General features: G+C 45.9%; 1 protein-coding gene across 5 annotated transcripts in view; it reads right to left on the reverse strand.

The window, feature by feature from the left end:
• The window catches only part of LOC133511404 (adhesion G protein-coupled receptor L2-like), a 153,265-nt gene that overhangs the window by 56,766 nt on the left and 72,180 nt on the right, over window positions 1-24,319 (reverse strand). For all 5 annotated transcript variants that reach the window (XM_061840288.1, XM_061840287.1, XM_061840289.1 and 2 more), the window contains exons 4-5: window positions 21,862-21,971; window positions 14,704-15,504 (exon numbers count right to left, since the gene is read on the reverse strand). In XM_061840288.1, coding sequence (XP_061696272.1) covers window positions 14,704-15,504; window positions 21,862-21,971 — 911 coding nt within the window. The remainder of the gene's footprint in view (window positions 1-14,703; window positions 15,505-21,861; window positions 21,972-24,319) is intronic.

The raw sequence follows: 24,319 nt of genomic DNA on the forward strand, positions 1-24,319 counted from the left end.
ACTATGCGGCAGATGAGTCTCCACTAGGATGAAGGGCAAAGTTTATAAAACATTGGCGAGGCCGGCCGTGATCTACGGATTAGAGACGGCGGCACTGAAGGGACAACAGGAAGCAGAACTGGAGATGGCAGAAATGAAGATGTTGAGGTTCTCGAGGTTGGATAGGATTAGAAACAAGCTCGTTTGAGGGATAGCCAAAGTTGGATGTTCTGGAGACAAAGATTCGAGAGAGCAGACTTCGATGGTTTGGACATGTCCAGAGGCGAGAGAGTGAGTACATTGGTAGAAGGGTGCTGAGGATGGAGCTGCCAGGCAAAAAGAGGGAGAGGAAGACCAACGAAAATGTTGATGGATGTTGTGAGGGAGGACGTGAGGACAGTGGGTGTTAGAGAGGAAGATGCACGAGATAGGCTGAGATGGGAAAAGATGACACGCTGTGACAAGCCGAAAGGAAAAGAAGAAGACGGCTGTACGTACAGTACGTCCAACCCCTCGTCAACTCCAAGTCGAGTCTGAAATCTTTTGTCAAGAGTGACAAGTCAGCAAAACAGTGACTGCAGTAGACTTGAGTCCAAGTAGCAATGAATCAAATCTCCATCTCTTGTGACTAACATGTTAAATTGATACATTTTTATATGACAAGTGACTTGTGCGCACACACACACACACACAAAATGTAGCTGATGGCTGGATGGCAGTGATCCAATGTTTCCACCCGCAGGATAAACTAATACCATAGCATACCTTCGACGCCTGGAGATCAGGCAAAAGCCCATTCATTTTTCATAATTCCCAAGGAAAACACCCACGACAGAGGTAATGCTCGAGTGCGACCATGTTGATTCAACGCGCTAATGTAGGGGCCAATTTCCAAGTGAGTGTTTTTGTAACAAAAAGGCAAAAACGCTCTCGTTTCTATGACGACGCTGTTCTGCCCCGTCTTGCGGGCTGAAGTGCTGTCACAAACGCGCCAACCTCGATCAAGATCCAAATAAAACGGCGAGCGCTGCCCAAAGAATGTCAGCGGTTGGACGGCTGAAAGTGACTCCAATGTTTCCCCTCACTTATGATAATATACACTCGAAACATACCTGCGAGAGGTAATACTGTGAGAACGTGGAAGCATGTTGATTCAACACTGCAATGTAGGAGTTTGTTTCTCTAAGAAAACAAAAGATGCAAATTGAAAATTCAATTTGTTTCCATGACAACAGTGTTTTCGCCCGTGTTGAAATCACAAATTCTCTTAGAAACGCACTTAAATTTAAACATAATCCAAATAATCAGTGTTAGCGGGGGGGGGGGGGGGGGGAGAAGCGGCTGACGGCGAAGCCAACATGTAGCCAAGGTTTCCAGCAGCGGGCTAAAATAATACACCAATAAAATCCATCATACGCCGAGCAATTGAGCGAGTCGAGCTCGCTCGCTCTAAAAACGTCAATGAAAACATCCCTGCTGGAGGTAATCGCGTAGCCGTGCCAATTCAACGAAGGCCAAAGTATAGAGAAGAGCAAAAACGATGGAAAAACGTGTCATTTCGATGACACTGGCCACTTTCACCGGATACCGGCCTTGGCGCGCACAGTGAAGCATTTTCAAGCCATTTTTTGCACAAATAATCACGTGAAGAAACATTCCGACATCCCGGATTTGACCGTTTTCAAGGAATGCCCACTAAAGCACTCATTCTCCACTTTTTATCGTACAGTGGTACCCATACTTGTGAAATTAATTTGTTGCGAAAGTCATAACGTGAATTTTTCATTACTTGAAGCGCTTTTTACAAGTAAATACACTAATCCGTTCCGAGTAAAAAAAATTTAAAAAAAAGGCATTCACAGTGGATGATGTAAAGAATAATAAAAATGATGTTCATTTACTTTTAGCGTTGGGCAACTATGCGAAGAGAAGGCCGATTGACAAGCGGGGGGAATGGATGAGGAAGCAAACGTGAAACATTTGAGAGAAAACATGCATACAAATGTACGCACACCCACAACTTAATTCCACTAAAGTTTCTTGGGGCCCATCGTGAAGATGAATTAACTTCCCAAAAAACTCACAAAAAGTTCTGTGCACTGGCGTGATTCAGTGACAGTCGAGTGTCCAAGGTAGATGAAAAGCATCATGGGTAAGGGTTGACGTCCCTCCTAGCCAATGGGATGCCAGGAAAATGCTACGACGACAGCCAATAAGGGAGCAGCTCTAGTGCGCCACACAAACCAAGATACAGGATGAATTTTTGTGAATTTCGGGGAGGTGAATCCAGCGCCAATATTTTCCTTTCACATCCTGAATTTTCTTTCGTGACTAGAGACAATATTTTCCCGAAGAGAGAGTTTTGTAACCTGAATTTGTCCTCACTAGAGACGTTTGTAAGTAGAGGTAGCGCTGCATTTTCTTTTCCTGTCTGTCGTGTCATTGGCCCACTTGCGCAAGCCGAGCTGAAGTCCGCACCCTCTCGATGAGCTCGCTAATGATTGAGATGAGTGAGTGCGCCCGTGCAGCTCAAGGATATGTCAATACTTGGCATTCTCTTACCTCCACAACAGACGTAAGAGGCAGGCCGCCTCTGCGTGTGTTTACCGTACGAGCCCGGCAGCCGCCCGATGCTATTTACGGCGCCGATCGATTCTTCTTCTTCTTCTTCTTCTTCTTTTCCTTTCGGCTTGTCCCGTTAGGGGTCGCCACAGCGTGTCATCTTTTGCCATCTTAGCCTATCTCCTGCATCTTCCTCTCTAACCCCAACTGCCCTCATGTCTTCCCTCACCACATCCATAAACCTTCTCTTTGGTCTTCCTCTCGTTCTTTTGCCTGGGAGCTCCATCCTCAGCATCCTTCTACCAATATACTCACTCTCTCGCCTCTGAACATGTCCAAACCATCGAAGTCTGCTCTCTCGAATCTTGTCTCCAAAACATCCAGCTTTGGCTGTCCCTCTAATGAGCTCATTTCTAATCCTATCCAACCTGGTCACTCCGAGCGAGAACCTTCTTTAGATGAACGCTCATATTTGTTTGGCACAGTTTTTACGCCGGATGCCCTTCCTGACGCAACCCTCTGCATTTATCCGGGCTTGGGACCGGCCTACAGATTGCACTGGTTTGTGCCCCCATAGGGCTGCATTTGCCCCCATAGGGCTGCCGATCGATTGGTGTCCCGAAATTGGTTTTATTTTTACAATTTGCAGTATTTCTATGAAGGACTTCCTTCCTCCTGTACTCCTGCCATTTTTGGCTGGATATGTGATTTCCTGAAAAGTGTCCTGTAAAAACACAGGACACGATTGCAAGATGGATCTGGAAGAAAGTGGACAAAAGAAAAAAAACTAATGGAATCAGTGAAAAGAAAATCACACAAATTTGCCAGGGATACACAGATTTGCAAATTATAAATTGATTTTCTTTGTCCTGAAAATGGCGGCACAACAAAGCGGAATGCATCTACCTTTCCTTGACAATGGCAATAAACACAATTCTGATTCCGACTGTGTTGAATTGAAAATGGTGTGCATTACCGGATCCAACCAGCAGAGGCTCTACTTATTCGGTTTTAACTAGTTTGTGGCAACTTGACATTAGATAAGACCTCAAGATGTGGAAACTGTGGTTCTGAGCGCCTTCCTGGAGCTCAGGACTACTGCAAAAGGTTAACTCTAAATTTCATTTGAAAAATCCCTGATATTGGGGCGGGCAGAGTAGTGCTTAGTCTCTGCTAGGATGAAGGGCAAAGTTTATAAAACAGTGGTGAGGCCGGCCGTGATGTCCGGATTAGAGACTGTGGCACTGAAGAGATGACAGGAAGCAGAACTGGATGCGGCAGAAATGAAGATGTTGAGGTGTGAACAGGTTGGATAGGATTAGAAATGAGCTCATTAGAGGGACAGCCAAAGTTGGATGTTCTGGAGACAAGGTTCGAGAGAGCAGACTTCGATGGTTTGGACATGTCCAGAGGCGAGAGAGTATACACATATTGGTAGAAGGGTGCTGAGGATGGAGCTGTCAGGCAAAAGAGCGAGAGGAAGACCAAAGAGCAGGTTGATGGATGTGGTGAGGGAGGACATGAGGACTGTGGGTGTTCGAGAGGAATCGGGACAAGCCGAAAGGAAAAGAAGAAGAACTGCCTCGCAGTTTCTCACGGTTCCTTGGAAACATTTCATTGATTCATGATGACCGCCGACAAGTGTTTTTCATACAAATATTCAGGGCAATTATGAGTACTGCAGAGGGAATAATACTATCGCGCGTTACGATTTACAAACAAATTTGGGGCCTCCGTGGGAACGGAACTGTCGGAAAGCGAGTAACCCCTCCCCTGACAGAAGGGCAGTTCATCCATGCGAACAAAAGACACTTTCCTTAGCATCTTAGGAGACGCTAATGTAAGCCGATGAGTCAATTTAACCGACCCATATTCGGACATCCGCGTTCTTCCCTTCTGGTCGCGAGTATTCCAATCCTCTCACCGTCGTCTGGCGAGCACTCGTCCCGGGGAACTGCGCCAATTCGCGGCACTGGCTCTCAAGAGGCAGTGAAGTCACTCGTCTACGTGCAATACGACACCAAAGTCACACCCCCACCCGAATCGCGTCGCGCTTGTGAATAATGTAGGAGTCAAGACACCGTTCGGATTTCATTCAGCGAAAAGGAAGGGGAGCGACTGGGCTTCACTGATGAAGTGTGATTAGCGTTTATCTCTTTAAAGCCCCCCCCCCGGAGTCATTTACGAAGATGACAAAACATTTCAGCCGTCGTCCACGTATAACGTTTCCGTGTTTGTGTGGCGGACCCGCTAAAATAGCATTTTAATTTTCCCCTAATGCAAACTTGCTGTCAACATTGGCAATCTGTCCAAGCAGACACTGCGAAAAATAGCTTTTAAGCTATTGATCACCAAACAAATACAACTACCAGACAAAGAAAACCCCCTCCAAAAAATTGCTAATTTCAAAAGGTCAGTTTTTTGGATTTTGTGGTTTTTTCCAAGGAGAAAAAAAACTATTCAACGCTACCTGGCCTGGGTGCAAAAAGTGATGGCGCCCTTGATTAAATCACAAATTGACTGTGGATAATCGCTTTTCATTTTCATTTCATCTTCGCTGACCCCACGATGCCTGATTAACTGCAGACCTGTTAAATCAAGAAACCACTTAAAAAGAATTTGCCTGACTCAGGAAACTAGTGGTAGAACTTACGCACGCCGCGCGACAGTCGAGTGGGTTTCGGCAGCGGCGCTCGCCGGACCGAAGACACAATGGAACGTTCCGACCTGTCAATCACTCGTATAATAATAGCCAATCAGATAGCTGCATTATCTTAATTCCTGGCTTGACACGCCCTTCTCGGCATATTGCCCCACAACCAATGCTGGTTGTCAGTAGCGGGCGCTTGGAAAAGTTCATGTTACGAAGAAAATGGTCCTCAGATGCGCTTGGGGAACGTGCAATTCTGATGAAAGATTTCATACATTCATTTTCCTAAACCTAAAACACAGTTGATGAAGTGTCTACGATGGATTAAGGCTCGCGGAAGAGCGCACGTACAACTAAATATGGACAATATCAATAAACACAAAGCTGTATGTTCGAAGGTAAGTGAGGGAGAAGTATTTTCTCTGAGTTTGATTGAATTATTATCGGTCCTTTATACAACGTTCACTTTGTTAGTGTATCGCCGACAGGCTGAATGTAGTGTGTAATGTTTTATCCCGAAGAGTCGGGTTAGGGATACGTAAATGCGCAATGTCATGCAAGAGAAATGTCGATTTGCATCACATCGGACTTATAAGACAGAGCACTGGGTTCCATTAGGAGTCAAGTCAAATGAATACACCCCCAGATACGCTTGACACGCCCCTGCCGCCATGTTGTCCCATAAGCAACGCTGGTTGTCAGTAGCATGCGCTTGGAAAAGTTCATGTTACGGAGAAAATGGGCCTCAGATGCGCTTGGGGAATGTGCAATTCTGATGAAAGATAACCGGCTAAATGTTTATTTGCCTTTTTGTATCACATCAGACTTTTAAGACAGAGCGCTGGGTTCCATTACGAGCCAAGTCAAATGAATACACCCAGTCACTTATCAAGATTATATGAAGTTTGTGAGGCGTCCAACTTGGTTTTTTTTTTGCATCGATCGCCAACGTTTCGCTCAAACTCTGACATTGCGTCCTGCTCCGTTCAAAACCTTCATTCCGTGTACATATCCTTGCGTGGAAATAGTTGAGACCTCTCTGTAGAACTCTCTTGGACAAGTCTGACGCATTTGGCAAAAAAACAAAAAAAAAAAAAAAAAACATACCCCAATATTATGCGGAATACGCGATTGAGAATTGACTTCAAACGTGTTCTGTTCGATCGCCATTTTGGAAGCTTGTGGGACACGGCTAAGGGGGCGGAGCTTAAGATCTCCCATCGCCATCTTCTTTTGTGGTTAATATTAATTAGCCAACAGACTGCTTGCTCTGGCTTTATATATTTTAGAACGACAGCAGTAAACTGTAAATATGCAATATAATTCTATTTGTCTGCATGACTTACCTTTCCAGCACAAAATATTGGCGAAGTTCTTCCTTTTGAAACCACATGACAGGTAAAGACGGTTGTTGGTTAGACTTTCATTTGTGCGTAAAAAGAGTAACTTACACTCGCTCTTTTTTGCCTTTTTCACCTCGGGGCAGAGCCGGTAATTTATGACAGCGAAACAAATCCCACAAGACGTGAATTTTAACATCGTGATTCCCCCCCCCCCCCCACCCCTTGTTCCGCTTTTCAGTCGAGGTTTTGTGGCGTGGCAGCCAGAAAGAGACACGACGATTCGTGCGCCGTTGCTAACTTAAGAACATTATTTCTGAAGATGAAAAAGCGGCCTGTCCAACGGTCGTGACAATTTTTTTTTAAAGAGCAGCAGACATAAAAAAAAAAAAAAAAAGAAGAATCTGGTGTCTTGAGCATGTAATTTATGAGGCTTGAAAACGCGTCTGGTGGAGTTGCAGACGTAGCACATTCAAGGGAAATACAAAAAAAAAAAAAAAGGTTAACCGACTCACAATAAAAACACATACAAAGAGGCAGAAATACATATTCGCAAATACTTTAGTGTCTGGGAATACTTACTCAACTGCAGACCGGTGGAGGGAATGGCCATTTTTCGGAATATGTTCCTGATTTATTACAATTTAAGACATCAAACTGGAGTTTGAAATGGAAATAAAACGTGGCGTAGCTTCCTGGAAGAAAAGCATGGATGCAAACATCTTGGCGGTCGCCTTGACCGTTGCCTCTAAGTACAGAGGAAGGCTAATCATAATCATCATCATCTCCGGAATACTGACTAGGTGATTACTGTCATTTCTGGACTATAAGCCGCACCTGATTATAAGCCTCACCCAGTCCATTTTTAAAGGAAAAACCATTTTGTACATACACAAGCCGCATCCGTGTATAAGCCGCACGTGCCCAGATTGAAACATGAGATATTTACAAAGAAAGTTTTAATAACATCCCTGAGCTTAAACGGACGATCGAACCAGTAACTAATCGTCACATTCGCGTAAATTAGACGAGGAGCCGCAAATTCAAAGGAGCACATTAGACGGCGTCGCTCCGCCATCAAACAGCGAGGCGGACGAGGAGAACGGCCGAGAAGCTTAATGCATCCGTGCAGCGCGAAGGCTCACCTGGAGGCATCGTTCAGGGACGTGAAAGTAAATCAGAGTGCGACGCGGTGGCATGCGCGGCGGTTGTAAAAAAAAAGCTGGGAGAAGCACTCAGGGAAAGTCGGGCTTGGTTTGACATTTGAATTCACAGCGGACGCCCGATTCACGCCGACGGCGAGCAGCCGTTCATTTTGAGGGCCCGGATCGAATGTTACCTACAAGACAAATTAATTTTTCCCCCTTTCGTCGCTTGTTAGTGCAAAACGCTCGGGGGCAATTATTGCCTCTTCTGAATTTTTCTTCTTCGCTAATGAAACAAGTCTGCGTTTTTTTTTTGCAGATCAGAGCAAAGCCTGCCCTGAGTGCTTATTGGCCCGCTTTTAAAGAAGATCGACTTGATTGATCGGCGCCGTTTTGCGCCCGTAACTCATTTGCGGACATTTTCTTTTAATGACACGCGAACAGTTTGGAACAACAAGCGGGGTGATCAATAAGGACAACGATGTCTGCTAATCGCATCAATCAAGAGCGGAATTAGGAAGACGGCTTGATTACAAACAAATCCGCGACGTAATACCAACAAGGTGAACAATGATTAACTCTGCCAAGGAGGCTTTGTTGGCATCTGTGAGCAGATGAAATGGATGGATGGCTCAACGGTGTTCAACGGCGGCTTTGAATATCCCCCTAAAAGCAGCACGGCTCGGCTCCATTATATGCCACCACGGCGCCGAAAATCAGCCACACCGGCTGAGCCGCCGCGTTCAGCGGTCACGGCTTCTGCGAAGGCTGCGCGTCGGGCTGTGCGGACGGGGGCGGCTCTGAAGAACCCAGCCGAGAACGCCGGGTGAGCGCAGTAATGCGCCCCGGCCCGACTGCGTTGTTCATCGCGTACTGCGGCGTCTATGAACAGCCCCCTAAAGCAGGACGGCTCGGCTCTGTCATAAGCCACACCGGCCGGCTCATCCGCGATGACTCATCTCCGCCGCGGAAGTGGATCGGACGGTGATGCGGTTTGGCCGTGATCGCATATCATCTGAATATGGCTCAAAACAATAGTGCAATATTGCCCCGGTAACTTCACTCGGTTGTGTGGTGTTGTCCATTTCGAAAAGAGCTTCCGTGTCAGAACTTTTTGAAAGGTGGAGCACGAAACAAGGAATAATAATTCATTCCAATTTGTTCAGAATCCAGATGGGTGTTTTCTCCTTCTGTTGATAAGTCCGCTGGACATAATTCAGATAATACATCTGCTCACCGAAAACCACTTCCTGACTTCATAGTACCTGGCTGGACTTGCCTGGCTCCACCACAAAAAATGTGGGGAACTGTGACATACTGTACACTTCAGCCAGGCTGGGGGGGAACCCACAAATATGACTAGGACAGAATTTTACGTCAACTATACAATATCTGTTCTACATATTTGGAACCCCGGCCGCCCAAGAACCACAGACAGAACCTGGTTTTGACCATGGAAATCTGAGAAGAGTCATGTGGAATCAAGTAAAGATTCACGGGAGACACACACTCGTCATCTTGGCTCATTTTTTTGCATAATCCTCAACTGAAGTGCCATCAAATGTGGTGCTAGTGACATAAATCGACACACCCCGTCGCACCGCAATGACATATGCACAAAGAAGAAGGGAAAAACACTCCGGGTTTTTCGTTGGTCAATGAATCTTAACGACTGCAATTCATTTCCTCCGCGGCTGGAGTGGCGCCGCCGTTATTTCGCCGGCATCAGATTAACCTGCAGAATAGGCCGTCCCGTCCGAGGCGCCGTCGTCGGCTGCCATAAATCCGAGAAGTACAAGGCGTAAATCAAATATTTTCCCAAATCGGCCAAGAGTCCCCTCGCAACATTTCGAGTGTGCCCGCGGAAAAATGCAGCGAGCGACCCCGCGTGCGTCTTTTATTCAAACCGATATAGGATGCGCCCCTACTTAAGGTGGATGAATGAAAACAAGAAGCGCGTTCCGTCGGCGCTGCTTTGACGGAATGCGCCGTTCCTGCTGCCCCGAGGTAATGCGGTATTTATGTTTACCGAGGCGTAACAGTAGCTGAGAGAACGCGTAAAGCCGCTGGAAAAGCACCGCGATGGCCACTTTCTTCCTTCCGCCTGCTCCCCGCTGCTTCTCGTGAGACGAGGGGTGTGATTAGGAGCGTTCGCGCGTTAATTACATTCATATGCAGTACGTCAAAATGTTAACAGTTGAGCAGGCAGAAGAACCCCCGCAGTGTTTTTCGCAACATCCACGTCGGCAAACTCTTGAATCCAAGCTTCGGTTTGTACGGCAAAAGCAGATCCAAACACGTGTTGGGGGTGCGGACGCAGTCCTACCTCCACCCACCGCCGCAACCCCCCCCGTGTGGAGTTATGGTGCCGGACAGATTCCAGGCTCCGGCAGGAAAACAAACAGACATGTTGACAAGGGGCCAGAGTTCAGGAGCAACACAGCCCCCATTGAGCCGCCGACGACAAGTCCCCTTCGACAAGGCCGCGTCCGCAATCGCATTTCCAGCTGGCGTCCAGAGGTGCCGGATCGTAATGCGGGAGCGCAACCCGATACGCGAGCTTGACGTCAGTTCGGGTCGAGATGTTTTTTTTTTTTTTTTTTTTTGTGCGCAAAGGGGGCTTGCTTCAATGAGGACAGATAATTGCATAATTGGGCAGATGTAAAGTCGGTTCTTTGTTCCTGATTCTGACACATTTGATGCTATTCATTTTTGGGTCCCGTGTTTATCTTAACATGACATAACATAGTAATAAGGCTTTTCCCATCTAGGGCACGGAGCATAATTTCCCACATTTGACTGTTTTACACGAGAGTCCTTTTCCTAAAACCATCCGTTGATTTGAAAGAAACCCCGATCAAGATGTTTCTTCGCCAAGCATGCTTCGTTCATCTCAAGGAGCGGAGATAGTTGTGGCAGTTCCGAGGACTGGGGTTTAAATCCCGGCCCCGCCTGTGTCTGCGTTTGCACGTTCACCCTGTGCCTGCGTGGGTTTTCTCCGGGCACTCCGGTTTCCTCCCACATCCCCAAAACATGGAGCATTAACTGGACACTATAAATTCCCCCTAGGTGTGATTGTGTCCTGCCATTGGCTAGCAACCAGTTCAGGGTGTACCCCGCCTCTTGCCCGATGATAGCTTGGATAGGCTGCAGTGCTCCCGCGACCCTTGTGAGGATAAGCGGCTCAGAAAATTGATGGAGGGATGGATGTAAAGTCACATATGTCATTTCAAAGATGAATCCTGATGGAAATTTTCAGTCATTATAAAAATTGTGGGGTTTTTTTTTCATATTATAGTTGCGTTGAATGACATTTCAGAGGTTATCCATCCATCCATCCATTTTCGTAGCCGGTTATCCTCACAAAGGTCGCGGCGAGTACTGGAGCCTATCCCAGCTGTCAACGGGCAGGAGGCGGGGTACACCCTGAACTGGTTGCCGGCCAATCGGGGGGCACATCGGGACAAACAACCAATCGGACCTGCAATCACACCTCGGGGCAATTTAGAGCGTCCAATTGATGTTGCCTGTTTTTGGGATGTGGGAGGAAACCGGAGTGCGCGGAGAAAACCCACGCAGGGACGGGGAGAACATGCAAACTCCACACAGGCGGGTCCGGAATCGAACCCGGGGACCCCAGAACTGTGAGGCCAACGCTTTAACAGCTGAACCACCATTTTATCATCCCTCTTTCTTTAACCAGCGCAAAACGGCAAAACTACACAATCACCAACAAAACTGTTGCAAGTGGGACGGAAAAATAAATTAAAAAACACCAAAAATGCCATTTTTTGATTGCGCAGTGATCTTTACGCAATGTAATTCTTCATATTTTTTATTTTTGTATGTGTTGCCGTGCAACAGATGACTACTTTTCCCCCACCTTTCAAATCACAAAGCAAAATGTCACACCTTTTTACGGTTTTTCTAGCAGGCTGCTTCCCACTGAAACGATAATTAGGTGTCACGATCGAAGATGGCTAATTGTGCGCGTGTAGAATACAACTTTGTGGGAGTGTATTTTGTTTCATATCCAACAAACTCATTCGACAAAAGGATGAATATCTTTAAAAATACAATTTTCTGACAAAATTCTTCACTGAATGGATCTGGCACCAAAAAGCAATACTTTACACACACTAATGTCGGATAGCAAAATAAAACGCCGAAAGAGCGATGTAATTACACACATACAAACAAACGATTCCTTTGGTGTCACTAACGCTGCCATGGCAACCGAACTCGACGTAAAGGAGGAGAGGATAACCTGTGTCGCGCCGCTCCCGCAAACCCTTCTCAGACATCCCCGGCACGCAAGGCGAGGTTCAGGAGGCCGGCGACGTTAATGGTTTCGGATAAGCCCGGCGGATTAAGGAACGCGATAGGGGCCGAGCCTCAGCTGCCGACAGCGCCTCGGCCTGCCTCGTGGTAATCAACAAGACGGTTTTTGGCGGCCACGCAATCCCCCCGGGAGACGGTTCGTCGTCGCCGGCCGCATTTCTGATTGGATTTCTGACACGCCGTTTAATAAGTTAGTGTTGCTCAAAGCGAGGTACAGTGCGCAACTCCTGACAATCGGGCCAAATTGGAGCGTTTCCTCTCAACTTGCGATCAGTATCGGCAAAGCCCGGATTATGGATCGCTCCGAAAGATTCCTGGGGCGTGTTAAGTGAAATTTTTCGACCATGGCCTGCTCAAAAATCCGACCGGGGTGACAATGGATCTTTCCGATGGCGATCTTAAGCCCCGCCCCCTTAGCCACGTCCCACAAGCTTCCAAAATGGCGATCGAACGGAACATGTTTGAAGTGGATTCTCTATCGCGGATTCCGCATGTTTTTTGCCAAATGCGTCACACTTTTCCAAGAGACTACTACAGAGAGGTCTATTTCTACTATTTCACGCAAGGATATGTACACGGAATTATGTCAGAGTTACAGCGAAACGTTGGCGATCGGTGCAAAAAAAAAATGTTTGACGCCTCACAAACTTCATATTGAAATCCAACAGGATAAAATAGTGGAATCGTACTGCCCATGTAAAGCAGGGCGAGTACTTTTTACCCGGAACGATCACGAGTAATAGCATTGTCGTATTATGAGTGAGTGGGTGGGTGTATTCATTTGACTTGGCTCGTAATCGAACCCAGCGCTCTGTCTTAAAAGTCTGATGTGATGCAAATCGACATTTCTCTTGCATGACATGGCGCATTTACATATCGTCAACCCGACTCTTCGGCATAAAACATGACACACTTCATTCGGCAGGTCGGTGATACGCTAACAAAGTGAAAGTTGTTCTCCTGCACTGATAATAATGCAATCAAACTCTTCTAGAGAAGATACTTTTCCCTCACTTACCTTCGAACATACAGCCTTGTGATTGTTGATATTGTCCACATTTAGTTGAGTACGTTGCGCTCTTCCGCGAGCCTTAATCCATCGTAAACACTTCGTCAACTGTGTTTTCGGCTTTGGAAAATGAATCGCACGTTCCCCAAGCATATCTGAGGACCATTTTCTTCGGAACATCAACCTTTCCAAGCGCCCGCTACTGACAACCGGCATTGCTTGTGGGACAACACGGCGGGAGGGGCGTGTCAAGCCAGGGGTTAAGAAAACGCGGCTATCTGATTGGCTGTTAGTGTACGAGCGATTGACAGGTCGGAAAGAACCATAATGAACGTAGAAACAGTGAGAAATCGTTAGAAAGAATTCAGTGTAGTTCTGTACGGAAAAAAAAAAAAAATCAGCTAATATGGCTATCTGATTGGTTATTATTGTACGAGTGATTGACAGATCGGAAAGGTCCATTAGAATCTTAAACCGTGACATGAATTGATGAGCAACTGGTTGAGTTTCGTGTTCGCATAATGTGTGACAATTAATTCGGCCCAATCAAGATGACGAGAGCAGATTCCACAAAATCTTGTGACTAAATAACCAAACAGTCGACATGTTCAAAGTCGGTCCGCGTGTATCCCGCTTAACTCTGGCAAGCTTTCAACGAGACATTTCGGCTGTCTCCCCGGGAGAAATGTTTTCCAATGGTTGGGGGGGGGGGAGGACATTTCAGACAGCAAGCAGGCAGAAGGGTTCGCGTGTTCCTTTCAAGGTTCCGGCCGACGAATCCGTGTAAAGTGACGCAAGGAAATCGTGCAAAACAAACACAAAAACCGACGGCGGAAACAAAAGCGACTCGCCGCGTTGAAGGACAACGATATTAAGGAGCTGTTCCTGTAAAGCTGGCTAACGCTCGCGTTCTACAACTGAAACCTTTCGAAAGCCAAAAGCAATAAATGTATGCAAGTGTTGCAAAAACAGGACCATCCAGCCCACCGGTGTCAAACTCAAGGCCCGGGGGCCATATCCGGCCCGCCACACGATTTTATGTGGCCCGCCGAGCCAAATCCAGAGTGTCAATTTTAATTATTCTTGTCCAAATTTGTACACAAAATTACATATTGTCATGCATCATAAATGATAAAGTTGCGGTATTACAAGTAATTTTGTGTTACTGAACATGAATAGTCGAAAAACACATTGCCCTTGATTTCTAAATCCAAAAGTAGATCATAAATTGATGATGTCAACAGGATGACAGAAATACGAGGTCGCCCGCGAGAAAAACGGGTTTGACAACCCCGATCTAGCAGTACAAACAGTAATGAGGTTTCAAATTGGTCGGACGACATTAACATTAACAACGATATTTTACAGCTTATACAAAGTACTTTGCTTACCTTGGAGCTGACAACAGGTGGACTGTTGTGCGTGATATAAATGATTACGCAAACGACCCCCCCCCCCCCCCTCCAAAAAAAAAAAAAAAAAAAAAAAACAATCAATTGCCTTTAATCTCTTTGAGTGTGTCTGGAGATTTTTACTGGATTAAAATGACGTCTTTGGACGACCGCAAATGTATCTCCAGAGCCAGATTGGTGAGATTTTGGAAAATACATTGGAAAAAAAAAACCTCTTTGAATGACAAGTGAGCAAGAAAATGGAGTATGAAAGAGGACCTCTTACCTTCGACGGGATCCGGCGGCGTGAAGTCAAGGTCGTAGCGGAGGATGTAAAAGTTATTCCACACGTACAGCTGGTTGTCTCTGGGGTTGTAATCCACAGCCGTGACGTACTGGTACTGGTTGGGGAAGGCGATTTCCGTGTACTCGCCCTGGTTTAGCTCGGTGTTGTAGACGTAGTCGATCTGGCCGCCGCCGCCGTCGCCGTCGCTCTCCTCGTAGGCGGAGCGCACCACGTGCAGCACGCCGCACACCATGAAGGCGTTGGAGGCCGAGCGCTTGTCGTAGGCCGTGTCCCACGTGGCCTCGAAGCGCAGCGTGTACGGGTTGAGCTGGCTGACGACGATGCGCCCGTTGTTCTGCTCCGTGGCGTAGATGACCCACAGGCCCCGCTCGTCCACCGCCAGGTCGATGTCCGTCTTGCCGCCCCAGCGGTACGGCGAGGTGTCGTGGTAGTTGGCGTTGTTGACGATGGCCTCGCCGCTTTTAATCCGCGTGCGCAGGTCGAACTTGACGATGTTGCGCGTGCGCTCCTTGTTGAAGAAGATGGCGCCGTCGTAGGCCACAAAGCCCGTACCGTCTACCCGGTGGGGCAATTTGTACGTGGTGGTCTGCCGGTTGTTTTGGAAGTCCTCTAAGGAGGCGTACTCGATGAGCGTGTCCGTGCGGTACGGCGTCCAGGGCATGAAGAAGACCTTTTCCCCGGCTTGCAGCGGGTCTTTGCACCACGACCCCGCTTGCTGCTCCGCCTCGTACAGGAATGTGGCGTCGCCGATGCCCTTCAGGGTCCCGGGACAAATGAAGACTAGCGGAAGGGAGAAAAATAATAATGCTAGTGACAATCGGGAATCGGTCGCATCACTTTTAGCGACTTTGAGAGTTTGGAAGAATCTCGCTACATCGAAATTGAATAAAATGATGTCGAAATAGTTACGAATCCTGCAAACGAAAGACACCACAAATGGATATCGACGTTGTGTCTCTAACATCAGTCCTGTAGCCCCTTTCACACAAATGCAACCTTCAATCACAGTCATGTATCCTAAGATAAAGACGGGTGACGCAAATGTCTTCATTTATTTTGGCCCGTGCCGCTGAATGTGGGCGGAGCATCATCTAAAAATGGGATGCTTTACCGTGAAAAATGGGATAGGCGGCCCCAGTTTCAGGTCAAAATTTGGTGGACATAAAATGATGCACGAAAAAAAATTCACATTACTCTGTGCCCGAAATTGAAAAGGAAGTCGGCCAGTTTGTTCCCGCACTATAAGGCGCACCTAAAAGCCTTTAATTTTCCTCAAAAGCCGATGGTGCGCCTTATAATCTGGTGCGCCTTATACACGGATCAATATTGAACCTTTAGTGCAGCTCTATATAACGGATGCATAACGTAACCCCAGCCCCTACTGTAGCGTCTGTTCTATGCGCCTTATAATGCGGTGCGCCTTATATACGGAACTTTTTTAAAATAGACCCTTCATTGGGGGTGCGCCTTATAATCTGGTGCGCCTTATACACGGATCAATATTGAGCCTTTAGTGCAGCTCTATATAACGGATGCATAACGTAACCCCAGCCCCTACTGTAGCGTCTGTTGTATGCGCCTTATAATGCGGTGCGCCTTATATATGGAATTTTTTTTTAAATAGACCCTTCATTGGGGGTGCGCCTTATACACAGATCAATATTGAGCCTTTAGTGCAGCTCTATATAACGGATGCATAACGTAACCCCAGCCCCTACTGTAGCGTCTGTTCTATGCGCCTTATAATGCGGTGCGCCTTATATATGGAAAACGTTTTAAAATAGGCCATTCATTGGGGGTGCGCCTTATAATAAGGTGCACCTTTATAGTGCGGAAAATACGGTCGTCAGATTTTTGCTTATGCTATCAAATGCTTGCGGCACATCATTTCAAAGCTTGAGCTAGCTTCTTTTAAGGTTTCACCAGGACTAATTAGCACCCGACCGAGTCCGGTTTCACCACGCTACCCGAAAGTTGGAGGACGTGGAAATGCCTGAAAGACCCATGCTCAAAAGTGAACAGTAAATCTACCATTTTATTCTCTTTCCCGGCTTGCTGTTCTTTCTGTACGAGGCAGACACCTACGCGGGATGCAGCCGGCACGGGACCTTTTACGGATTCCGACGTATTTTAGGCATTACTGCTGTTGTAGTGGCTTGTGAAGTTGCGTCAACGTGCACCTTTGATACTTTGGCGAGCTCGGAAAACTACAGGCGAATAAAAGCCAGCACGACTTATTTGCCAGGGGGTAGGCTGTGTAAAAGGGGCTAGGGTCTGACAACAAATACCGTCGCACACAAAAGAGAGCGTGAACCCCAAAATGAATCTGGCGTGAGAAACACGAACAACACGTCGCTATTGGCAGCCAAGCGGATGAAATGGAAGCAGAGCAGCAGCGGCAGCACAGGATCGTCACCACATCTTCGGGAACAACGGGAAGCACTTGATGGCTGAGCGAGCACGCGGACACGGTCCGGTTTTGCCAAGTTTGGCGGCTTTTTGCTCCGAGTCTCAAGCCAAGCCATCACTGCTCGTTCACGTCACGTGCGATGTGTAATGTGTATGCGCGCGACATGTTGGGTCAAGCGAACTAAATACAGGATTCACGTCGCTTTTTGAGTGCCTTCACGTCTTAAATATCAATATCGTAGCAGATATCGGGGGGGGGGGATCGAAGTGTGACTAATTTCACCGAAACCACGTGAAATTTGAAGGACAGATCAATCGCAGTAGGACACACAAAAAAAATTACTTCAAGGTCCATGACAGAAATTGAACAGGAAGTCGGTCATTTTGGTTTGATGCCGTCATTTTGGATCAATTTCAGGTTTTATCTTTTGATGAACGCCCACAAGGGAATTCCCCCAAGTGAGCCTGGATCTGAAGCAGGTGTCTTCGACAGATAGACAACTTCATCATCAACGCATGAAATCCCATTTTTACAAATAATAGTCTTTTACGGAGCCTCAAAATGCCCCCAAACTCACCTTTTTTCCAATCATCCTGGTGAAAATGTAAATACTTGAGGGGGTTCCCGACATCCCCCAAAACTTATTTGAGTTGCGCCCCTTGGAAAGTTTGAAATCTGGTGGACATGCCGAGCATGAGGCACGGTGGCTCAGCTGGAAAGCGTTGGCCTCACACTTCTGAGGACCCAGGTTAAATTCCAGCCCTCCCTATGTCATCACCGCTGAGGACCCCTGGAGTTTGCATGTTCTCCCCGTGCCTGTGTGGGTTTTCTTCCTCCCACATCCCAAAAACATGCAACATTAATTGGACACCCTAAATTCCCCCTAGGTGTAACTATGAGGGCGATTGTTTGTCTCTATGTGCCCTGTGATTGGCTGGCAACCAGTTCAGGGTGTGCCCTGCCTCCTGCCCGTTGACAGCTGGGATAGGCTCCAGCACTCCCCGGGACCCTCGTGAGGATAAGCAGTGAAGAAAATGGATGGATGGATTTCTAATCATGAGGCACGGTGGCTCCACTGGAAAGCGTTGGCCTCACAGTTCAGCGTGGGTTTTCTCCCGGGATCTGGTTTCCTCCCATATCCCAAAAACATGCAACATTAATTGGACACCCTAAATTGCCCCTAGGTGTAACTATGAGGGCGATTGTTTGTCTCTATGTGCCCTGCGATTGGCTGGCAACCAGTTCAGGGTGTGCCCTGCCTCCTGCCCGTTGACAGCTGGGATAGGCTCCAGCACTCCCCGGGACCCTCGTGAGGATAAGCAGTGAAGAAAATGGATGGATGGATTTCTAATCATGAGGCACGGTGGCTCCACTGGAAAGTGTTGGCCTCACAGTTCAGCGTGGGTTTTCTCCCGGGATCTGGTTTCCTCCCATATCCCAAAAACATGCAACATTAATTGGACACCCTAAATTGCCCCTAGGTGTAACTATGAGGGCGATTGTTTGTCTCTATGTGCCCTGCGATTGGCTGGCAACCAGTTCAGGGTGTGCCCTGCCTCCTGCCCGTTGACAGCTGGGATAGACTCCAGCAGTCTTGCGACCATCGTGAGGATAAGCGGCAAAGGAAATGGATGGATGTCTATCATGAGGCATGGTGGATCAGCTGGAAAGCTTTGGCCTGACAGTTCTGAGGCCCCGGGTTCAATCCCAGCCCTCCCTGTGTTGAGTTTGCACGTTCTCCCCGTGCCTGCGTGGATTTTCTCCGGGCACTCCGGTTTCCTCCCACATCCCAAAAACATGCAACAATAATTTGACACTCTAAATTGCTCATAGGTGTGCTTGTGAATGAATGTCTCGATGTGCCCTGCGATTGGCTGGCAACCGGTTCAGGGTGTACCCCGCCTCCTGCCCGTTGATAGCTGTAACCAGACCCTTGTGGGGATAAGCGGCTAAGAAAATGGATGAATGGATGTCTATCATGCAAGGGTACATAAAAAATAATCTAAAGGGCACATGGCTGAAATTAAAAAGAGAAAATAAAAAAATTTGTGTGGCATAATGTGTTAAAGATCTACAAGCGAATTTCCCTACATGAACTCCAATAAGAAGCCAGTATCCTTGATATTTTTAGTTTTTCAGATCATAAAGACGCAAAATATGTTTTTTTTTTTTTTTAAATAAACTTCAAGCACCCTGTGTGAACCCTGTAAATAGTAAGAAATATACAAATGTAAATTTTTCAAGGGTTCATATAATGCGAAAAAAAAAAACCCTGGAAAAATCAGCACCCGCGCATTTGTTTTTATGTTTCACGTGGCTACAAAAAGCTCCATTGATTGCATCAGTGGAACTTCGGAGCGTCCATATGTGCAAACAATCCTCCTGTGGGGGTTCAGGATTTGTCAGCGGGAGGTGGGCGCTCTGGGTGGGGTCGTACTCAACACCACAGGACAAGGGGGGAGGAAAGGGGAAGGAAGGCGGAGGGAGGTTAGTGGCAGTGGACGGGACCACTTATTTACCTTTTTGCTCCACTTCTATTTCAGGCGGCGAAAGAAAAACGACAAAAAAAGAGTAAAATAGGGAGAGAAAGGTTATCATGAGTCATCTGACAGGTACAAGGAGAGAATTAGCAGTGAGAGGATGCGATTGTGACATGAACTGCACACGGGCGTCTTATTTTTTAGGAGAAGAAGAGCTTGGGAGGAAAAACAAAGATGTTAGTTAATGAACAGTCATGCACATATTCCCTTCTGTCTCAAACTGGCAATAAAAGCAAATTGACCATAGACACGCGTGTATGTTAAAAAAAAAAAAAAAAAAAAAAAACGGTGCTAATGATACGAGATTTTTAAAAAAAAAAAAAACAACGTTGTATTAAAAGCCGGTTGGAGCTGCAGGGCAGAGGAAAGGCTGCGTGAAAAATTGCAGGTTAGACAGCAGAGGAGGTTAGTGGGAGGAGGTGAAAGGGAGGTCTGTTTGGAAAAAAAAAAAAAGGGGGGGGAACGCACCCCCCCCAAAAAAAAAAAAAAAAACAACTTCTCGCGAGTGTTTACCGTTCATCAACGCTAAGCGCTTTCACAGGAGCCCGCGTGCATCTCAGCTCCGCTCTAATAAACTCGTTTCAAACGGGGATTTACGCTCATCATGAACGCAGATGCCGTTGAGCAGCCGAGCGGCCGCTAAAAGGCGAATCGAACGGTTTGAAATGGAAAGCTGGCAAAATACAAACGCCAGCGCAAATACGGCGTGTCATTATATTTAGCGGTGGGCACGGAGTTATCGCTCGCTTCCATTCCTGCGCGACGCCTGCGCGGTGGCTTTATGTAGTCTTACAATAACTGTGACAATGAAGAGATTTGGATGCGTTAATCCCGCGTGGCAGAACAAATAGTTTCCTGTTCCATCATTTGACAAATGACATCTTCTTCTGATAATCGCCCACGATTCCCAATTTCTATGTATGAAAATCCAAACAATTATTAATGTATAAATGTAAAAAAATGTTCACAATTATTGACAATAACTAAAAAAAATAATGAAAATTAAAGAATACACCAAATTTGTGGACAGTATTTCCTGTTGTGATGTGACAGGACAAATACACAATTAAAATACAAAACATATACCACAATTAAATCATAAACAATATTATGCATTACTTAAAACCTGCTAGAATATACGAAGTGAAATCAATCAATGAAAGTAAACAAATAGAGCAGTTGTATAGTGAAATTAAAAAATAATAATAATTTCAATTTGAAATTAGCTATCTTCACACCACAAAATAATACTGAAATTCAGCAAAATAATACTAAATATTTTGTTTAAAATATATTTTGTGTTTAAAAAAATACACTCAATTAATTAAAACTAACAAATACATTTCTGGATGCATTTGGTTTTCCTTATTGAGCAAAATTATTAACAATAACGATAATAATAAACATTTTATCTAAAATACATAAAATATATTTAGCATTTTTTTTTTAATTCAATCAATTAATCAAAACTAACAAATACATTTCTGGGTGCATTTGGTTTTCCTTACTGGGCAAAATTATTAACAATTATAATGATAAACATTTTATTTAAAATACATAAAATATATTTAGTATTTAAAAAAAATACACTCAATTAATTAAAACTAACAAATAGATTTGTGGGTCCATTTGGTTTTCCTTACCAAGCAAAATTATTAACAACAACAATAATACTAATTATGATGCAAATTACTAATACCATACATTATTGCAATATCAAAATAAAATAAGTAATCATTACGTTATGTGTGTGTGCATTTTTATTTACTTTATTTTCCTTTCATACTTTCATGTTATTATGATGCGGATCTTTTCCAAGCTTATTACATAACAATTAATTAGTAATATAATTTAAAATTAAAAATACTTTTATACTTGGGTTTTTTCTTTTTTTTTTGGAATGAGCAGGTCGAACCTGAAATGAAATTACATTTAGCACATCTGAACGAGTTTTAACACGAGCCCCCCCCTCTATCACTGCATATGGCTCGAGTGGTCCCTTGGCGAGTCATTGACAAGAATTGCCATAAAATTACATCACCGCTGTCCAGCTTGGCATGCCGGCGCCATAACACATAAATTGACAGGGCGTGTTCTACGACAGGCGAGCGGTGTACCGTAGCACGCAATAACAACAAGAACAACAATAACAACAACAGCATCATTTATCGTAGTGGCGATACTTACTATAAGGAACACACTCATACTGGACTTCTAAGTACTTGTAGGTGCCGGGGCACGGATCGGGAAAGACATCGGCGCCAGTGACAACCACACACTGCGTACGGTTGTTGCACCTAGAGGGGATAAGACAAGATTGACCACAGATGTCATCACCCGCAGCAAGATCAGTCGGCGCAGGCGGTGGTCGTGTGCGCCGTTAGCTCGTCGCTAGGATGACGTGCGGTGATACCTTCAAGTTTCCACTCCCAAAAAGTTGATGTCGGGCCTACCAGTCGGTAGCATCCATCTTTTTGTAACAAAAAAAAGAACACGATTTGACTACAATATTTTGCGGTTTGGTAATGTTTGATCATGACGTAGGCTGCTCTCGTGCTCGCTAGGTAGCTAAAGTTTGGATACCTGGTGCTGAGTATCCTTTGTTAGCTTCTTGTAATAACCGCTAGCTAGCTACCTTTCTGTCGAAACATTTTCACGGAGATCTTGTTTCCCTGGCGCCGAGCGGCTTTGATTGGATATTCTGTGACCGGTGTGACAATTTGAGCGCTCCCAGTGCTGAAAGGTCTTCTTCAGGTTGATACGCATCCGCGTAGAATTCTTTTAATTTTTGGAATTTCGCTCAGACCGTCACACCTGTGTTGTACATCTGAACCAGGTCTTTTGTGGATTGGACCTCATCAATTTGTTGCTGTTTGACAAGCAGAAGCACTTAAGTTTTGATGTAGACTGCTGTGTTAGCTTCTCACACTAGCAGCTAGCTTGCTAGCTGCCACCTGTGTGCCTGCTATATGCTAACTAGTGTTTCAGTCTCATGATAGCAGGAGATGATCACCACTAGCCATATGGATGTCTGCAATTTTTAGTGCTACTTGGGTTGCTTGTATATGCTAGCTAATGTTTAAGTGTCATGAAAGCAGGAAATGATCACCACTAGCCATATGGATGCCTGCAATTTTTAGTGCTATTCATTGCTTGATTTTATTAGGTCACTACTTCTCGGTTTGTTCCAATTATCACTTGCTTGATAAGACACTCATCTTGTATGAAGCAACGTTTTAGGAGACAAAAGACAAACGGATAGGCAATCTAGAAAATGGCTAATGACTGTTGGAGACTATTTTACTTTTATTGTACTTTCATTATTTAGTTAAATATGACCTTATACATCTAATCAACAGATAAGGTTGCTAATTATACAAAAATGTGTAGTGCAGCGTGGCGGTGGTCCCTGATCTTTGTACGCCGAAACCAGCCGGTGACGTCCTCCTCGCTCAGGCGTCGCCGCGTAGGGTCCACCTCGCGAATCCCTACACTGTGTTGTGACAACGACCGATGTCAACGGGGAAACTTGGAGGCACCACTGCACGACGGCTGTCACGTGAGCATAAGTGCAGAGATAAGTAGGGTGAGTGTGTGTGGAAAAAAAAAAAAAAAACAAAACAAAAAAACAGCCGATAAAGTTATGTCAGGTTTTAGCGGTGGCATTTCCTCTAACGTCTGCGTCTATGGAGAGGAAAGACATTCGTTAAAGCGTCACGCGGCAGCTGGCTGTGACATGTAACAGACAGACGGGCGAACGGGGACGCTCCCCACGCTCGTGCGCAATAAACACATCAATGGCATGGGAAGCGAGATCGGCAACGGCGCGTTGGGACAATTGTAAAAGTTACCCCCCCCCCCTTCCCCAAATGTTTCTGGGTGCAAGTAAAGTTCAAGTTGAGCGGCAGAGAGACTTGGAAAGAGGGAGGCGGTGGAGGAGGTGGAGACGTTTGCACTTCAAACGACTTCATTTGAGGCAGAGGGATGGCGAGGGGGGGGGGGGAGATAATGCGGGCAAGTGGAACTGAGGCGCACAAGCGAGTTGCCGGGATGGATGTTTCACAGGGTCAGCAGCCGCCACGCAAGCCGGACATGTGCTCTATTTAAACACTGTGGAGGGGATGTTTAAAAGAGACGTTAGTCTTTCAAGAAGCCCCCCCACCCCCCCCCCAAAAAAAACAAACAAAACAAAACAAAAACAACAATTACCGTACCACAAAGGGGCCAACGGTGGGCTTTTTATATGCTGGATGCATATAAAATGCAGAAACAGGTAAATGGACACGCGTTTAACTCGATCACCAGATGACTTTTCAAACATGCTACTTTTGCATTAAGAGAGAAGAAAAAGCTTTTTTCAGGTAAGATTTCAGGATCAAGCTAAAATGCGCTACAAGTGAAATTAATGATCAGTGCCTTTTGCAACCCTCCAAGACGGGGAACGGCAAAATTCACAACAGGTGTGCACCCCCCCCCCACCCCTTTCCCCAAGGACATCCACTTCTATGGCTTTCTGTGACTCTTCCAGTTTTAGCCTCTTGAAAACAGCCCGATGGACACCTCGCCGTTGCAAAGATCGATTATTAGCCGTCGTCTTGGTGTCAAGACACCAAATCGAGAGGACTAAATACCAATTTGTATTGAA

This window comes from Syngnathoides biaculeatus, chromosome 13, assembly GCF_019802595.1.
Source record: "Syngnathoides biaculeatus isolate LvHL_M chromosome 13, ASM1980259v1, whole genome shotgun sequence".
Classification (NCBI taxonomy): Eukaryota; Metazoa; Chordata; class Actinopteri; order Syngnathiformes; family Syngnathidae; genus Syngnathoides; species Syngnathoides biaculeatus.